Source organism: Candoia aspera, chromosome 2 (assembly GCF_035149785.1).
Source record: "Candoia aspera isolate rCanAsp1 chromosome 2, rCanAsp1.hap2, whole genome shotgun sequence".
Classification (NCBI taxonomy): Eukaryota; Metazoa; Chordata; class Lepidosauria; order Squamata; family Boidae; genus Candoia; species Candoia aspera.
Window position 1 is genome coordinate 150,946,946 of NC_086154.1, and position 18,910 is coordinate 150,965,855.

The following is an 18,910-nucleotide window of genomic DNA, read 5'->3' on the forward strand; positions in this document are numbered from 1 at the left end:
CATTTTTCCCGACACAGAGGGAAGTGGCAGGAAATGCTTCACTGGCTGGAAAAACTTCACTGGATAAATTGCTCCATGTCTAGCTGCTATAAAAGGCTGAAACACAGTAATGATGACCATGTTAGCCAATGAGGTAGAAGCAAAGCATCTAGAATTGCAGTTCCCCTTAGCATTTTTCCAGATTTTTCCTTTGAGAATATCCTTTTTGCTTTTAGAAGGGGTAATGCCTGGTTAAGTATTCGGATCCGTAATCTTTTTCTCCTCATATCAGATTGCATCGATAGCCAATTAGAAGTTGAAGGCCATGTTATCACAACAAACATCATGAGTTATAGATGGCCTGTTTTGTTTTAAACATACATTGTTTATTACATTGACAGCTGCCCCGAGCAGAAGGCATTAGGTTAAAGGCTGCATTTTTACCATGCTACCAACCTATCCATCTGCCCTGCTTTTCAAAGTGAGATACCCTCTTTCAGTTTTGGCTTGGCTGGCAAGTATCCTGTATTTTTCCATCTAGCACACTTCCTGAAGAGAGCCCGCGCCTGCCTTGGCCCACTTTAGCATGCAGATGGGGTTCCCAGGATGGAATGCTCCTCCACCCAACAGATAAGGCATCTTAGAGAGAAGGTGAAACTCTCTTCCTTTATGTGCTAGTTTTCTATGTGCTGGTTTCTGTGTAATTGGTTTTTGTATGAGAGAGCATTCAGTTTATAATCTCCTGTCCATGGTCTATAGCAAAGCAAGTCAGGCACAGGTTTATCTCCTGGATTTGAAGTAAGCAGAAGAGGAAGCTGACCCACAGCTACTTGATTTCTGGTCCTCACTCTGCTTGTGGCAAAAGCATATAAACCTGGATTGTATTCCTTGCTGTCAGAGAAGAGTAAATTCTAGTGACAGAGAAAATGTAAGTCAGAATTTCTTTCTTTCTTTAGCCAAAGCAAATACTGGATTTATATGAAAAGAAGGCAATCCCCCCTCCCCTTTAACTTTAAATGGGAGGATTATCTTAGATTCACTGAGAATACTGCAAAGGAGGTGTTCTTTTCTTTCTAATCATCAATGGGGGTAGGGATCATCCCCTTACTTTCAAAGCAGTCTCCCTTTCAGGTAAATATAATATTATGACTTTATTGAGACAATTGTGTGGCTATCTTCTCACAACATACTTAACTAGGTCAGTTATAAAACAGTGACTGCATTTGTACAATATGCAGACAGGGTTAGTAGTTTGGCTTGGCTTTTTGTGACTTTGCGTGTTGGGTGAACCCCATCTCATTTGATTAGTTTTAGTTCCTTGTTCCGTGTGTGGTATATAAAAGCAGAGGAGGTATCAGCTCAATAACCAGGTTAAGTGTGTTGCGTAAACACAGCCAATATGAGTTTAATTAAGCATGCAGCATTTGTATAGAAGAAATTATAGACGGTGTGCCTGACTGTATGCCCTTTGTAAGCTGGGCGTGGAAACATCAGCATGTGGGTGACTCTCTGGGAGGTGTCCTCTTGGCCACTGGCTGCCGCAGATGAACTTATCCCAGTCTCTGGTTAGGTCAGGTGTATTTAGCAGGTACTCACTTGACCAATAGATGTCAGGCTGAAGCCAAGTTTCCTTTGCTCAAACAGGCCTAGCAGGAATATCTTGAAGCCGCCAACACACAGCCTTCCGCTGTTTTAGTGCCTGAGCGACAGGGAGTAACAAGACCACCCAGCCAGCTATGAATCTCCTTTGAGAGCTTATCTGCAGCTACTGTCTATTGTGGATCATTTTACAGAGGCTTCTGCTGAGTAAGCAAAATAAGGTCCTGGGCGTGGCATACAATAGGTGTTCGTGTGTGTGTGTGTGTGTGTGTGTGTGTGTGTGTGAGAGAGAGAGAGAGAGAGAGAGAGAGAGAGAGAGAGAGAGATCAGTATTAATTATACCTGCAGGCAGATTTATCTAAACCGAAATTTGAAGCTGGGAGTTCTTATTAGTCTAGCATCTCTTTTTTCACTTATTTGGATCTTGAGCATGATGACCAGACAACCCCAGCTTTAGCTGAAAAAACATAAGATGTTCTTCTTTAATCAGTTCCACTTTATTCTATGTACTGATTTTCTATTTCCAAAGATGACTGAAATGCTTTGAGGCTCCAAATGAGAGACATTACAGTATCTTAGTTCCAGAGGTGAATTCTCCTTAACACAAGGATAAACAAAACCACAGCAACAGGCTAGTCTTTGTCTTGGTGTGTAAATATTGGGCGGGGAACTGCCTAATGGCAGATTTATCAGCTCTCTTCTTTTTTTCCCCACACCTTGGCTGGCAGGAAGGAAACTTATATGCATCAGACTTTGCATGCTGCAAACAGATTTGGAGAACAGCACTATTTCTAGACTGTAAATGTGTTTAGTTATGTAAAAGATTCAGCTGGGACCCATTTGCTATTGCTGATGAATGTTGGAGAGAGAGTGTGACTTTCTGCAAGGTATACCCTTATACCACTAACGGCTGTGCTCAGGAAAGTTATTCTGTCCGTCTGTCTGTCATATGTATATACCACCCATCTCAGTTAGATAGACAAATTTCAGTTATTTGAGAGCTGACCTATGAGAGAGAGCTGTAATTCCAGAAGTCTTCAGCTGAGTTCACATCATGGCTCTGAATTTAAACTGGCCCTAGGTCAAGCTGTTAGTCTCACAATCTCAGTGTATGCGGTCTGTAAAATGGGACACTATTAACATTGGTGTATCTTTCAAGACTATTGTAAAAATAGTACCTGCAAGTATTTTGAATTCCTAGATAATTGTTCACTGTTAAGTGGTACTAGCTCTTTGCACTGTATGATCTGTCTAGTCAGCCTCTCTTTTTCAGCAGCGGTCAGGCAGATGATTCCCAAGAAGCCCATAAGTGGGGCATGAAAGCAGTGTCCCCCTCCACTCTGTCCCCGATGTTCAGAGCTACACTGTCTGATTCTCATGCTTAGTGGTGGTTGATAAGTGTGGCTTTGTTTTCTGAAAATATTTATTAGCTGCCATTAACAGCTAATAAATATTTTCAGAAAATGTCCTAAATGTGAGGTGTGATTATGTTGAAGATGGATGTGCTTTCTTTAATGCTTTTGGTATATATTTTTTGGCTTTGTACCTTGTGCATGTGAATCTTCTTGTCTTATGCTAGTGTCTTCAGTAGCGTGGCTTTTAACCAAGTGTGCCTTTGATTGTTTCACCTATTATAGTAGAAAGCCCAGGCTAATAAGATTTGTGTATATATGTGTGTGTTTGGTAAGTATGCACCATCTGCATTTCCCTCTGCTGGCATGTGTGTGTCAGCATTTGAACTGGCAACTGTGTGTCTGTATGTGTCTGTGTAACAGGATAAGATACATAGACACACCAAGACTGACTGTCCTCAACATGTATGCTTACCCACAGGCAATGTGACTTGTGAGAAGTAGTGGAGATTACCTTAGGCCCAGCAGCATTTACAATAACAAGGAGAAACCACGTTGGCACTGAAGAGTTATTTACTGAACAGGTTGATAACCCCCCTTGCTTTCTTTTCCTGAAATATCTATTTTGGAGGCGTTGCCATGACGATAGGCAGGCATACAACAATGCAGTTATGGTGGCTCAAAAATAGTGTTCTATTTAGGGATGCTATTTGGGAGATAGAGATGATGACACAGGTAATGTCGGATAACAGGGGTAAAAAGTGTGAGTTTTTGATTCCAAAGTTCCCTTCTTGTGGTCTCCAGCCCCATCACTTAGGCTTATGCTGAGGCATAAAAGGCACCAGACTGAGTTCCCAATCTCCACCAGACACTTTTTTCCACATGCAAGCTTATAATCCAAAGCCAGGCTTTCTTGTTACTTTTGCCCCAGTTCCTCCTCAGATTCAGACTGGAAGTCCATTTGCAAGGCTTTCCACCCCTTTGCTGCACATTGCAGTTCCAACGTTCACTTTGCAATAGACCATAGCTGTGTCCTTTTAGAAAGGAGGACTGCAGAGAGAGAATTTCCACTCCTCATCTTGTATGTTTCCAGAGTGGAGATAGGCATGTCCTCTCATAGTCCATCCCCAGAGGATAATAAAGGGTGGCTGTACAGACTTCCTTTTCAAGTGTTTGAGCATCTCCGCCCAGCTCCCATACTGTTGCATTACTATGGTGATGCTGGAACCCATCCTCCTCTCGCAGGATCCATGGCAACCCAGCATCTTACCCTTCCCTTCATCCCCATGGCAACCACCTCACAGGCCTGCTGTGCCTCATCAATAATTTTCTAGCTGTGGTGTTGCTGTCTGTTGTTTCATGTGGGGGACAAAAGAGGGGTGGGCAGCTGCAGTTCAGCTACAGAAAGGAAGGGGGGAAAGATCATCCATCTCCTGGTTTTTCCTAAGCTGTGTGCAAGGGTGATGTGAAGTTAGAGGGGAATAACTGAGTTTGTGTTCCTTCCACTATTAGCATATATGTGACGGATCAAGAAGGCGTTGCTTATACATATGTATAGCTTACGAGTGTGTTATACCATGATATGTATAGATTTTGTGCCTTGAGCATTCTTTGTGCTACATGTGAATGTTGTATATTTATGTGTGCCTGGATTTATTACAGCCTGCCCTATCCCCAAAGCCCAGGGGTTTGTGACAACATGCGCATAATGGATATATAACATAAAAATAAAATGTTAAACAATTAAAGTGTAATTTTATGAATATTTACTCAAAAATAAAGCTTAATTTAATACATATTTTCTTAATATGGATATGATGAAGATAATAGTGTAGATGTGTATTTGTTAGCAGGAGTAACAATTTTTGTGTATAACTAAATAATTTATTATTTTGTGTATGGTGTATGGATACTGGTGCACAATTTGGGGGTCCTCCTGGATTTCCAGTTAGTGCTCAAAGGGTAGGTGGCAGCTGTGGCCAGGAGGGCCTTTGCACAGGTTCATCTTGTGTGCCAGTTGAGCCCTTTCCTCAACCTTTCAGATGGTCACTCCGGCCTGGTCACCTCACAATTGGACTATTGCAATGCACTCTATGTGGGACTGCCCTTGAAGACCATCTGAAAGCTACAGGAGCAGGAAAGGACACTTCTCATTGTGCCCATGTGTCACCATTTGCTGTGGGAGCTGCATTGGTTACCAATTGGCTTTCAGGTGCAATTCAAGCTGCTGATTGTCAGCTTTAAAGCCCTTCACGGCACAGGGCCTGATTGCCTGAGGAATTGCCCTTCTCCAGTTGTTTCTGCCCGCCTGGTACGTTCTGGCAGAGTGGGTGCACCCTAGTTCGCTTCTATTAAACTTTGCCAGCTTGGGGGACCTAGGAAGTGTGCCTTTTCTTTTGCAGCACCCATCCTCTGAAATAGGACCCCTCCAGAGAAATGGATGTACCCCACCTCTCCTGGGGTTCCAGAAAGCCTTTTAAACCTGGTTTGTTCCCAGATCTGGCATTAATGTTTTTGGGGGGGTTGTCACATTTCTATTATTGTGGTTGTTTTTAGTCTGGGCTGTCTTATTTTGTTAATGCTTGTAACTGTTTTAGCTATGTAGTGGATTTTGCAAGCCACCCAGAGTCCAGAGTCTACTGGAGTGGGCGGGCATAACAAATCTAGCAAAATAAATAAATATAAATGTAAAAGTGTTAGAAGAGCTATGCTGGATCTGAGCTAGCCCTGGGGAGCACTGTGTTCCCAAATACAATGACACCTTCCCCCTGTGTTCTCCAGCAACTGGAATTTCGGGCTGTTCTCCCTCCTGACACTGGAGACAGTATATAGCCATCATGACTACTGGCTATTAATAGATTTAACTTCAATGCATTTGTCCCAGCCATAACAGTTAGTGGCCATCGCTACATTTTATTTGTAAAGAATTCCAGAACATGACTATGCACTGAATATCCCATACTTGCATAATTTTCTGTGCTTCTGCCTTCTACTTCTTACCTTTTACTAAGATAAAAAACTTCAAACTTTCCTTATATGGATGTTGCTGTAGCCTGTTAGTAATTTTCTGTACCTGACAAGCTTAGTTGTTTTTGTTTTCTTCATTTGGGCTGTAACATCATTTCTTGGAATCAGTGGTACTTGTTGTAACCAGTTACGTACGTTTAAATTAAGCTCCTTTTGCTGCAGTTTGCTGTAAACCTCACATGTAGCTTTTCCTTGTCAACTTTTTGACTAGCCCCCTGTTTTATAAAAAAAAAACCTTTTCTCGTTTGAAATACAAAAAAATATTCTTTTGAGCTTATTGGAAATTTTCTACCTAAAAGACTCTCTTGAGCTGAACTTGAATTCTGGAACTACAGGACCCAGATTGTATAGTTTTCCTGGGGACAATATGGAAGTAGCTAATTATCAGTGCCTCCTAGGATTTATTTCTTATTTATCTGTCTAATGTACAGCTGTAGGATCTCCTGGTGGTCTCCTATCCAAATTCCAACCAAGCCTGATTTAGCTTTTTTTTTTCAAGATCAGCCACTTATTGAGATAACTTTTTACTTAGATATACATTAACTTTGATGTCAGTTGGTCTGTGTTATGATACTTTATCCTGAGAGACTAAGCAGGTTGCACTGCCTGCTTGATATTACCACTTGAAAAAAAATCTTCCATTACCCTGGATCTCAAGCATACTACAGTGTTACTGCTATGAAGGCTATCAGTTCCAGCTCATCCAGGTCATGGTTGGATACAGTACGTGACTGTACAATTAACCAAACAGAAACCATTTCTTTCTTTTTTCCATAAGATCCAGCTTCTCATGGTCATTACTGCACTACCTTTTAACGTGCCAAGTGCATATAGAACCACACCCCACGAATGAGTCCGATTACAGGATTATATTTCACTTTTCTTATCTGATATTTTTTTCAAATACATGACTGTTGAACTTCAGTCCATTTTAAGTGTTTCCACTAGGTTCAGTCATGCTCACTTCTCACACTAAATTCTGGGAGACATATAGAATTTAACATCTAGCAAACATAAACAGTTATATGATCAAAGTACCTGACTGCATTTTTAAAAAACAGACAAATACTCCTTGTATGTAATTGTCAGTATTTCTGTTATTTCATGCGTGTTACTGTTCAGCTAGGTTGGGTGCCCATGCCAGAATATATCATGGTATGCATAGAAGCAGAGCATTGGACGGGATATTGGAGATCATCTTAGCCAAACTTTAGTGATGGTTTTACAAAACAGTATGCCTGACATTTGGCTTTTCACCCACAATAATCGAGATTGTTGGAAGACTGAAAGGATTTCTGAGCATAATGTTTGTAGGGCTGTGCAGAAATCTGGATCCACAGTGCACTTTAGCGCCTGTTGAAAGCACCTTGACGCATCTGCGTTTTGTCCTGGACCCGCAGGGCTGCAGCTGATGCGTAATCCAGAGAAAAGCCACGTTCATGTTAAGGTTTACCCAGCAGTTGCTACATACACACCCATGTGTACTCTGAATCATGTTTTCCCTTTGGATCTGGATCGCTGTATGGCCCATATAGTAATTTTGTGGTATTCTCCTTTCTGTAAATCCAATGGCATGTGTTTGATGGATGGTGAGATTCCATATTAGCACCATGCACATAACTTTTACGCTGCTATCTTCAACATTATTTTGACTCTTACACATTATGTAAAAAGATTATGAGGGCTTTTTGTGGTACAACCCACTAAATGATAATCAAGCATATACATGTGTTCATATATGTTTATGTGCATGTAGTGCTATTTTTGTCATAATGTACTGTGTCTTGCGTGTATGTATATTTTGTACTTGTATCTGTATTTCATACATATGTAGAGCTACATACAGATGTGCAAGTCTGCTAATTTCTTCCTGTTTTCAAATTTGTTTTATATTATTACTAAAACAGGGACAGTTCTGTTAACTCTGTAAATGTCCTGTGCTTTTCTGCAACCAGAGATGGTAGTTTTTTCAGGGTGTGGAAAGAACAGATAACTATTTTGTCTTTTATGGCAGTACAGCTTATGGGGGTGAATCACCCAGTGAAATGGCAGGCAATAAATCAGGACAGAGAAGAAAATTCTGCTAGACACGACACGCAGGAATTTATGGTCCTGTATGATAGCTGCTAACTTAGGGTACTTCCTTACTTAGGGTAAGAAGTACTTAGGATACTTTTTGTGAAATGGCTGTGTGTTCTCTGTTTTCTCACTTCCTATGGGGCATCTTTGCTAAACTCTCATCAAACCGGTGTTCTCATATGTTTGCCCTTTGCTGCTTTTCTTGTTCTCAGAGCACAGAAAATCTAGTTTGCTCCCCCCCCCCGTTTTGCTATTGTTATTAAAAGAACAAAAACGATCTACATTTTGCATTAGCTTTCTTTTGCTGTTGAGCAGGTAAACCCATTGACTGCACCTATACTCTGCAACATCATTGATACTACCCTTCTGTTAGTGATGTATCCTCATGTATTTTATTAAATTAGTCTTTTCAATTTGCATATCAGTATTTTAGGGCAAACTGGAACATTTAAAGCTAAATTAGTTTATGAACTAATGAGCTATCAATTGGCAATAACAACATATTGTGTACAGAGGCTTTTGAATTACTAGAAAGATGCACTTGGGTGGGTTTAACAACCCAACAGAAAAGAATTGTTCACTGGACATTTTTATTTTACTATGTTTTGTCTTGGGGCCAGTTGCTGGGAAAAGGAATATAATTAGAGGATTCCCACCCCTCTTTCTTCTTCTCAGCTTGAGAATCAGAATCATAACATAGGTGAATAGAAAGTTTTGCACTGGACTCTACCTCCTGTTGCTATCATAGGAACCTCTTTGGACTTGGTTTTCTCAAAGAGCAAATTACCAGCCTGCTCTTATGGATGGATGTGTTTTTGTTTCTCTAGGTGGCAAGTATAAAGGGGTGGGTGGGCGGGGAGTGATGCTGATCTACTTGTCAACTTCAAGAGGTGCTGAAGTAGGTACTATTGGGAACAATATTACTGAACTCAATGACCCTTGGTTTAGATCACATACAGGATGGGAATCCTCTCACCCCATAGAAAATCATTTACCACTTTGATTCTAGTTCCTTTAGTAAAAGAGAAAGGCCATCACAATATCCCTTGTTCTGTCCCACTACTATGGGATTTGTCATAAAAAATATTTTAATCTTATCCTTTGTCCAGTGGTTAAGGCATCAGGCTCAAAACCAGGAGGCTGCGAGTTCTAGTCCTGCCTTAGGCACAAAGCCAGCTGGGTGACCTTGGGCCAGTCACTCTGTCTCAGCCCTAGGAAGCAGGCAAGGTCAAGCCACTTCCAAAATCTTGCCAGGAAAACTGCAGGGGCTCATCCAAGCAGTTGCCAGGAGTCAACACTGACTTGAGGGCACAAAAAATTAATAATTTCCCCATCTAATGAAAATAAAGTGGCATCAGATAGATGATGATTTGATTGCTTTCCATCATCTTAGAAACAAGAATACTGCCTGTTAGAAGGAGACTATTTTCTTTGAAGACTAGTGGGTAAGACCACCAATAAGATGGAAGATCAATAGAATGTCCATTTTACTGTCCAGATTTATAAAATCCTGATTTGACAGGATTTTTTGATTGGGTAAAGGACAAAAAGTTGAAGTTTGTAACTAGCATGTTTGAAATTCTACATAACCCCAAGAAATCTTTTTTTTATAATGCAGATTTCTCTAACACAATGACTAGGGAGGATTTTAACCTTAACCAGCAGCCCTAATGAAGGAAGATTGTTGAAGAAGTGAAGAAATGGTTGTATCTTCCTTAGGATGGATAGATGGATTGATTGATTTTCCATCTGGCCTTTTATTATTTTTTTTATAAATAACTCAAGGCAGTGAACATACCAAATACTCCTCCCTCCTCTTTTCCCCACAACAACCACCCTGTGAGGTGAGTTGGGCTGAGAGAGAGGGACTGGCCCTTTCATGCCTAAGGTGGGACTAGAACTCTCAGTCTCCTGGGTTCTAGCCTGATGCCTTAACCACTGGACAAAGGATAAGAAAGATTAAAATAAAATATTAAAAGATTGCTGGCAAGATGGTAACCTTGCTTCTCCATGATTCTAATGATGATTATGGCACAAAAATCCAGGATGTAAGGAGAATTACCATTCTTACATGCCATCTTCCACAGAAACAAAGTGTTCACACTGAGATCTCTGTGGGCCAGTGGCATTGCTTGTTGTAGGAGCTGTTGCTGCTTTATCTTGTCCTTTGGTTGAAAGGAGTTGTGAATCTGAAGCTGGTCCTGAGACTTCATGGCACCCAAGCCAGAAAATCAGCTGGCACCTACCTCCCTTCTAATTTTAGTAACTACTAAAATCGCATGGGGCATGCACTCCTGAGCAAGCCTGCTTGTGAACAGGAGCTGTGCCAGAGCACAGCAATACTTTTATGAAATCTCAGGCTTGTGCAGGAGGGCTTCATGCAGAGGATATGCTCCATAAGTCGGATCAATCTGTTTCTTGATCTATTTTACATGCATACAGTACCTGAAGCCAAAACTGGCTTATCTGATCACATCTCTCCACCCTTTCCATTCAAGCTTCCTGACCAGAAAATGCCAGTGTTAAGGTGGCATCTCCTCTTCCTGCCCTAACTCTTCCAGACGTTCGGATGGGATTCAGGGATCGTGGTTCCCTGCTCCACCTTCCTTGCTGCTGTTCTGATCTCTTTTTTCATTTTGAATTTTGGAAAGGCGTCTAGGAAATCTTGGCTGGCAGCCACCGTTTAGTCATTAAATCACACTCCTCCATTAACACAGCTCTGGATAGAAGGAGGTAGGAGAAGAAGTCTGTATTTCTGGACTGGGGGAAGTTGATGATAGAGACGTGCCTGGCCTCCCAGCATGTAAAGTAGCACCGCTAAAAAAACCACACAGCCATCAGCTGTCGCGTATTTCGGGAGCGGTGGAAGAGGTTGCGAGCTAGCCAGGCAGCTTTTGGGGCTGTTCACAGAAACCCGGATTTAACGGAGTCTCAAAGAAATCAGGCATACAATAACAATTACGACGCAGGAAGCTCTTTCAAGAAAAGGTGGGGCACCACCCTGGCAGCTCGCTAAAGCATCTCTGGAGGAGCCACCGCGCCGCTTCTGCTCGCAAAGCAGCCATGCAGCGCCCCGCCGGCGTCGTCGTGGGCATCGGGACACCGAGCGGCATCCAGGCACCTCCATGGAGAGCTGCGAGGCAGGGAAGGTGGGCCGGCGTCGGGGGAGGCTTGGAGGGCTGACAATGGCCGGGGAGGAGGGGGAATCTCCGGCGAAGGGCGGTCCCTGCCGCGTCCGGGCTCCTCCTCTGCTTTACGTGGAGGAGCCGAGGATGGCGAAGCCCAGGCGGCGGTTGGGCAGCTTCGGAGCTCGGAGCAGCCGCCGCCGCTGCTGAGACCCAATCTGGATTCCCCCATCCCCGTCCTCACCCAGTCCCTGGCGGCGGCGGCGGCGGCGGCAGCGGCGGCCCCGAGCTGCAGAGGGCGAGCGGCCATGTGGTGCCTACAATGCTCGTCCGAGCGTCGCCCCGGACAGCTGCAGCACAAGCTCCTGCACTGGTGAGTGCGCCCCCTCCCCTTGCAAGTTCCCCTCCCCTTCCTACGCGGGGGGGCTCTTGCCGCCTCCAGAAAAGCCCCACCGCGCATCGCCCTCCTTCGGCCTCTTGTAACGGCCCCCGCTTTGCCCGCCGCCGAAGACGGGAAAGACAAGGAATTTGAAAGCCCAGCAGGAAAACGCCTCCCCCTCCAACCTGCAGACCGCAAAATAGCGGCTCTCTTCCGCAGGAAACACCGCTCTCCCTCTCCCCCTTCCTGAAAGGTTTCCTCTTCCCTGAATAATTATTGGCTCTCCTGAAGCTTTTCCTGCAGACTTGGCCAGTTCCTTCTCCTCTCCGCACCCCTTCCTGTTTGAAATTTTGAAATAATTCGAGACAAACTCTTTCCCGCTGCCTAATTCCTGTCTTTGTCAGTAAGTTCTTCAGTTCTTCTCTTCCTCATCTCACCAGCCACCATATCGTTCAGCAGGAATCTCCAAATGCCCAGGAGGTCATTTCTGGTCATCTTTAGCAATAAGAAGACGGACACCCCCCAAATGTTTTCTTTCTGTCTCCTGCACTCACTTGGGAAGCTCCAGTAACATGTTTCTGAATATTACCCACTCCTCAGCTGGTAGAGTCCTCATAGCATCACCTGATTGGGAGAGTTTTCTGGTGGTCTAACCCCGTTCTGGGATTTCTCAGCAGACACCTCAGATTCACCATTATGTGGCTGATATTGCTGTTGCACTAATAACTGCATACTTATTCCTTCATCAGTTCCTGCTTGCATCCCTGGAACAGACCCTGCCAAGAAACTTCCCTGTATGCCCCTCCCCCAATCCCCACTAACTGCATAACCATTCCTGCATTCTTCTAAACCCGCCCCCCGCTTTCCTTGTAAATATTTCATTGAACATAATCTCTCTTGACTTGAATGGCTCAAAATGGAGAATCTCCAAGAATTCTGCTTTCTTTCTCTCTGCTTACGAAAAGGCGAGCCTAGATCCAAATCTGGCCATTTCATTTCTTGAGGTCCTTGGGAGGTTTCATCTGTGCAAGGACTTCACCATCATCTCTTCTGTACAAAAGGTTGACCTGGACTCAGCTTCACCCAGTCAGTTTTCATTATATGAACAAAATATTTTCCCCTCTAGATTTCAGAATTTAGAAGAATTCCAGAAGACCTTATAGCTGGATGAGATCTTAAACTGGACTATGGAGGGGAAATAGATCAGTGTGCCAAAAATCTGAAGTATTCCCATCACTGCAGCCACCCTAAAATCAGTTCCATCCAAATTCAGCTTTCTTCCTTCACAGCTCTTTTGACATGGATGTAGATTCCAGTATTTTCAGCTGGAATATTTATCTGTATGGCTGGCTTGATTAGCAAGAGGTTCAGAGAAAAACTGCAGAGTCTGATATTGGATGGAGCTTCCTAAAAATCCTAGTGTTCATAAAAGAAAGAGAAGCAATTTTCTAACCCTGATCTGACTGACAAAGAGGCAGGATGATTAAAAGTTGAGATTGAAAACCTGACAGAAAGGTTGACCAAGGTAGGACTGGTTATTTTACATTAAAAAAAATAAAAAAGGTTAGCTGACCATCAAATAAGTATTTATAACAAAATTCCATCTGCCGTGGGTGCATGTCAGCTTCAGCAATGTATGTTCTGCTCATAGAAAACTTTACAAAAACATATTTATTACTGGTAGTTTCCTGCCAGGAATACATCCTATGCCAAGGTATTTTTATGGTGAGATTTCCTCTGTTCCACCAATAAGCTCCCACATCTGCCCCCTTAATTATCTGAGCCTGCTGCAGATATACTGTATCTGTCTGAAATTTCCTACTGGTTTTGTGGGGTTGGAATTCTAGAAGAAGGAAGATCTGCTGGGCTCTTACTCTGAAAAGTATGGTGTGGCCAAGCTTTGTAATTAATGAGCATCGCACCACTTTTTCCTCCCCCACACCCTCCTTTAGGATTGCTTTGTCCACTTGTAGTCCTGAACCTGCTATTAAGGCTCAGTTTGCACAACATGCTCAGCTAATTTCTGGCTCAGTGTGTTGGGTGGCCCCAATCTTTTCAATTAGTTTATGGTGCATAGTGTTATGTGAACCTAGGCTGTTGAGTTAATTCAGTAAAACTATGAGCTCAACACACTCTTACTGAGATCAGTGGGGTATAATTATTCTGTTGGTATTTTAAAATTCTTTTGAGGGAGATGGGTGGTGACAAAATTTGATAAATAAACAAACAAATAAAGCAAAGACATTATGCAATCTACACAGGTCTATTAAGCTTGTTATTATATTATTTATTTTCTATCCTGCCATTATTTTTATGCTAATTGAGGAAAAAGCTGAATTACATAGTTGTTACTACAGAAAAATAATGTTAACTTTACTGGATTTGTTACTGGACTTTCCTTCTCAGAAGGCATTTCCACATGGGAAATCTTGCTGGACCACCGGAACTCTATGGTTAAGAAGTCTTAGCTGCTAGGTCTGGATGTGCCATATTGAAACAGCTGAAATGTGGACCTGGCAGGGAAGAGAGAGAGAGGGAGAGATTTTCTGTGTCTGATCTGTAGATCTGGCAGGATTTGTTTGTTTGTTTGTTTGTTTCTGTGTCTGATCTAGTCCAGAATTAGCACATCTGGGGATATGCTTTCTTATTATTTTTTTCAAAGAAGAGGTTCTCACTGTTGTAGAGATTAAAAAAAAAGCCCCACAAATCGATTTCAGTTTGAGGAAAGAATACCTATTAGCACTGTAGGCCCAAATTAAAGGCATTCAGTCAACGGATCATATGAACTTCAGGAAATCAGGATTAATCCATTAAGTTTACATAGATTTGTATATAGGCAACACAGCTTTGCTTTTAGATGGTAAATCATGTTGGGTATCTTTGTTAGAAGAGAAACAGTCTCATCCCCCCCCCCGCCCAAGATCAAAAATAATGCCTATTTTACATTGGTGCTTGTCAGCTGAAACTATAGCGCATATGTACAACAACTGCCTACCTGGAAGACCTTTTAAAACTGTGACTATCAAATTAATTACGCATTATCTCAAAACAGGCATCATCTATCTGATCTTGGGTGCTCTCAAAAGCTAAGCAGAGTCAGCCCTGAGGACTAGTTGATGGGGAACTCTCTGGCAGTTCCAGGAATGCTGGCTAGATTGGGAACCACAAAAACCCAAGTCACTTCCATGACCCTGCTAAGAAAACGGTGTGGAGGCAGCTACCCGGAGTCAAGTCAACTTGAGAGCAGCTCCATCTTTGTAATTGAGTACTTCAACCCTCCTGTATCTTCTAGGTGTTTGATAATGCTCCTTTTGCTCCTTATTTCTTTGCATCCAGCCACACCACCAGTCAATTGAGGCTGATTTTTTAAAAAGCCAATTCAGCAGCTCTGAACCTAAAAGAACTTGTACGTTTTTATAAATGGAAAGGCTAATATTATTCACGAGAGCCAGTTTGGTGTAGCACAGTGATGGCAAACCTTTAGGGCTTGGCGTGTCAAAAATTTGGAAAATGCCTAACTTGACTCTGCTGGTGTGTTACCCCTCCCCCCCAACAAAAGAGAAACAATTCTTTACATATTCATTTATTTTTTTAAAAATACAATCCAATAATGTGGGTGCGGCTTGAGTTACCAAAGAACAAAAGGCACTGCAACTCCCCCCACTCACCTATCTTCCCCCCCATCTCTGCCCTTTGGGCCGCCTGCACCCTGCCTTGCGCAGCAGCAAGCAGCTGCAGAATCACACAGCTCTAGGGCTGCTTGCCATGCCACCTCCAAGACCCCTGCTGCCCTGCACTCTGCCACCCCAGCTCACCTGGCCATCTTCTTGCTCCTTCTTGCGCAAAGCCAGTTCCTGCAGAAACCACTTGCAATTTGTGCAAAAGGGTGTGTCTTGTTGCGAAGGTGCGGCTTTGTGTGAAGGGACTTGCTTTTGCTGGCTTTGTGCAAGGGGGCAATAATAACCCCAGGTCACCTTGCTATCTTCTTGCCCCCTCTTGTGCAATGCTGGTTCCCGCGTGTCATAGCTTCGCCATCACTAGTGTGGTTAAGGCATCAGGCTAGAAACCAGAAGACCATGAGTTCTTAGGCAGGAAGCCAACTGGGTGACCCTGGGCCAGTCACTCTCCCTCAGCTCTAGGAAGCAGGCAATGGCAAACCACTTTTGAAACACCTTGCCAAGAAAATTGCAGGGACTTGTCCAGGCAGTCTCCAAGAATTGGGCATGATTGAACAGATTAAAAAAATATATTTTGCACAATGAAATACTGGTAAAATGTTGGAAGTTTAAATATCCATGTAAAAATGCGTATGTTTGTTGCTTAGTATAAATGTTTATTTTGTTTTGTTTTGTTTTAAGCTAGTTCTTTGCTTCTATTCCTTTTAGCATTTATATTTTACTTCGAAGTAGGGAAGACAGGTAATCTTTGCAAGGGTCAATTCTTCCATCATGTTTTCTCTCTGGGATACTTCTAGACCGAAGGCTCCCAATGTGCCAATTAAAAAAAATAATTTGCTGCTATTCTGCGTTTTTCTTTCTTTGTGGATTTTTAATGGAAAGGAAAATACTGAAGGAAAGCTGGAAAGTAGCCAGCCCTCCTCTCTTCCGTAGAATGGCATAAATTAGGCAGCCTTTTTAAAAGCTCCTTCTTGAGAATTAGATGTGTGTTTTGAAGCAGTTGTTTTGCCTGTTCCAACATGAAGCTTCTGTTGCAGGCAAATTACGTTATCCCAGTAATGCAAAGTGCAATACTTCTTTGGAAAAATTTGGTCAAATTCCACTTGGTATGTCTTAGATATTGTTGACATCATGGATAGGCTCAAAAGGCTCATCCAAATTCTCCACCAAATACATGAGCAGAAAAACTGAGTGGACAATTTCTCCAAGGCAAGGAGGAATTCTCCTCCAGTTTGTCAAGGTCAGGAATCCCCATTAGCAGTGACAGTTATTGCTACTGGGGAAAAAAAAACAAACCCAGTGGGAGAAGTCCTTCGTGATGACTATTAAAAAGGATTTAATGGATGGCTGCAGATCGTTGGAGGCATTGTTTACAATGAATGTTTATATACTCCTCTTGGCCAATTTGTAAATAAGTAACTGCAGGGATATCATTTGTACATTCCCAGCCGTGAGAATTTCATTGAATCTTTCTCTTGAAAGAAAAACAAATTCTAAAAGCAAATTCTCTTGCAAAGATTCAAGAAGAATAAGTAGGAAAACATCTAGAAAAAAATTCTTTGCTTGGCACTAGTTAGCATCACGATGCTAAGAGACCCAATATAAAGAGCGAATGCTACGCTAGCAAGCAACCTTTTCCTTCCTGTATACAGTAGCCTATTTTTTTACACATCCTTCTTGGTTTTGCTTTCCAAATTGTGGTGTGTGCTTAGTCCTCCCATTGATCCACGCAAGACTTTTTACATCACTGCCACCTTCCCCATTCAAAGAACTCACAGTGAGCTGACCAATGTACCCTCCAGCTAGCCAAGAGGAAACACAAACGTGAATATTCAGCCAGTGTCCCCCCCCTTATCCTTGCCCCATCCACATGTGTTTTTGTGCTAAGAAGAAACAGACAAGCCTCTGCTCAGTTTGTGCCAATTAACTGGTAGCAAAGTGCTGGGTCACCCTGGCATGGGGGTTGGGGAGGTGTAACAAGGAAAGAGTTCCCACTAATGGGAAACTGTGTTCCCCATAGCTCAGGAGTTATGGCTGCAAAGCTATTCTTCTGATTCCTCCTGTTCTCCAGCTGAGCCAGAAGTCGAATGGCTCAGCTGCAGAAGGTCCACAGAAGCCCTGTGATGTTATGGGGAGAGAGGGGAATAGCCTAAGTGCCTCACGCAGAGCAAGCGAAAGTGTTTTTCTCTCAAAGGCTGCCCAAAACAACAGAAATTGTTTTAGGAAATCTCTGAGTTTTGGGAAAGGGTAAGACAAGCGAGCGGTTGTAATCATCAGCATGCTGTCCTACCAGCAGGTGAATCCAGAGTTTCAAGAATCTTTGGAGCCCCATGAGTGCCAAAATGTCTTCTTTTCTCCCCCCTTTGCCTCCAGTAATAGAATAAGGAAAACAGCTTGACACATGGTCCCAAACATGTCATCTTGGCTCCAAGGGAACTCATGCTTGGAAACTGGCCATATGGAATTTCAACTCTCTGCAAGATGCAGCCGCCTCTGGGGTGGGCTGTGGCAACTGCTGTCTCTCGGCCCCACAACATTTGGAGGCAGGAAATCAAGGAACGTTCTGTTTCTCCATGAAATCTTGAGAGGGGGAGAGAAGGAAGGGTATTTAAAGGACTGGGACATTGCCCAGGCACTTGATAGAAAAGAATGTGGTTTGAACGTGGAAGGTGTGTTGAGGCAGGAGAAGCAACTGCTTCAGCATTGGCCAAGTGAAGGCAGACTAGGGCCTGGTTGGGATTTGAACTTGCAGCTGTCTCAAATACCAGAGTTCAGAATGGCTGTTTCAGCTGATGAAAAAGATTAAACAGGAGGGAAAAATTAGAAATAGCCTTGGTTTGATCCTTGGCTTCACAGAAGTATCACCAAGTATTTGGACACTGCTGTGATACCAGAATGGAGTAACATGCTGGAATAATGCTTTTTTTTTTTTTTTTGGATTTCCACAGTGGTTCGTTTTTTTCTCTATCACTGATATTTCAGTTTATCAGTGTACATTTTCTTTGGTAGTCTCCATGCAGGGTGCTGTGTGTGTATATCTGTGTATTTTAAATAATGTATTTCCTGCATCAGTTCAATTTCTTGAAGCTTGGGGCTGGTTTTATTACAGTACCTTTTTCAGAAATGTTCATCGTATAAAATATGATTATATATTGTTCCCAAATATGTATATATTGCAAAACACAGTTACTGTGCTGATAAAAATTTAAAAGCATCTTGTTTGTATACAGTATATGTATGCTTAATTGGATGATATATATGGCACTCTCCTTTGCTTATAAAAGCATTTTCTTTCCCTTCAAAGCAGCACAGTCGCTTGTCTTTGTGCGTTTCACCAGAATGCTACTTGTTCATCCTTTTTCTTTCAAGGAATCATGTGGTCCAAATTACGGTCCATTTTGGGGAGCTCTGCCCTGTCAAACTCTGTTGAATGCCTAGGGAAGTGGTCCTTCCATTGCCTGCTTAGAATGATTTTAGTTTAATAATGTAACTACTGGTTAAACAATTATTTAATTTTAAAGATTCCAACGTGTTGAATTGTTATTGGCTTTCTGGTAGGACTCTGTAGATTTAAGAGTGGCTTTGTCAGTTTAGCACACATCTTGTGACTTTCTCTAAGTTGTCATTTATTTATTTGCTCTTCATTGTGATAAATAATCCAATTTATTTAGGTATTGATACATTGATGGTGGG

The 18,910-nt window shown here is 42.5% G+C and overlaps 1 protein-coding gene across 7 annotated transcripts in view; it reads left to right on the forward strand.

The window, feature by feature from the left end:
• IQSEC2 (IQ motif and Sec7 domain ArfGEF 2) overlaps nt 1–18,910 on the forward strand; it is a 154,445-nt gene that overhangs the window by 102,042 nt on the left and 33,493 nt on the right. Inside the window, exon 1 of one of the 7 annotated variants that reach the window (XM_063294286.1) lies at nt 977–1,038. The exons of 4 other annotated variants lie outside the window; for them this stretch is intronic. Coding sequence is in view for 1 of the 3 variants with exons in the window: in XM_063294282.1 (XP_063150352.1) it covers nt 11,470–11,534 (65 nt within the window). In the remaining 2 variants the exon portion in view is untranslated. Of the gene's footprint in view, nt 1–976; nt 1,039–11,102; nt 11,186–11,307; nt 11,535–18,910 lie in introns of those variants that run through there. 2 more of the 7 variants (XM_063294285.1, XM_063294282.1) reach the window with 2 other exon arrangements.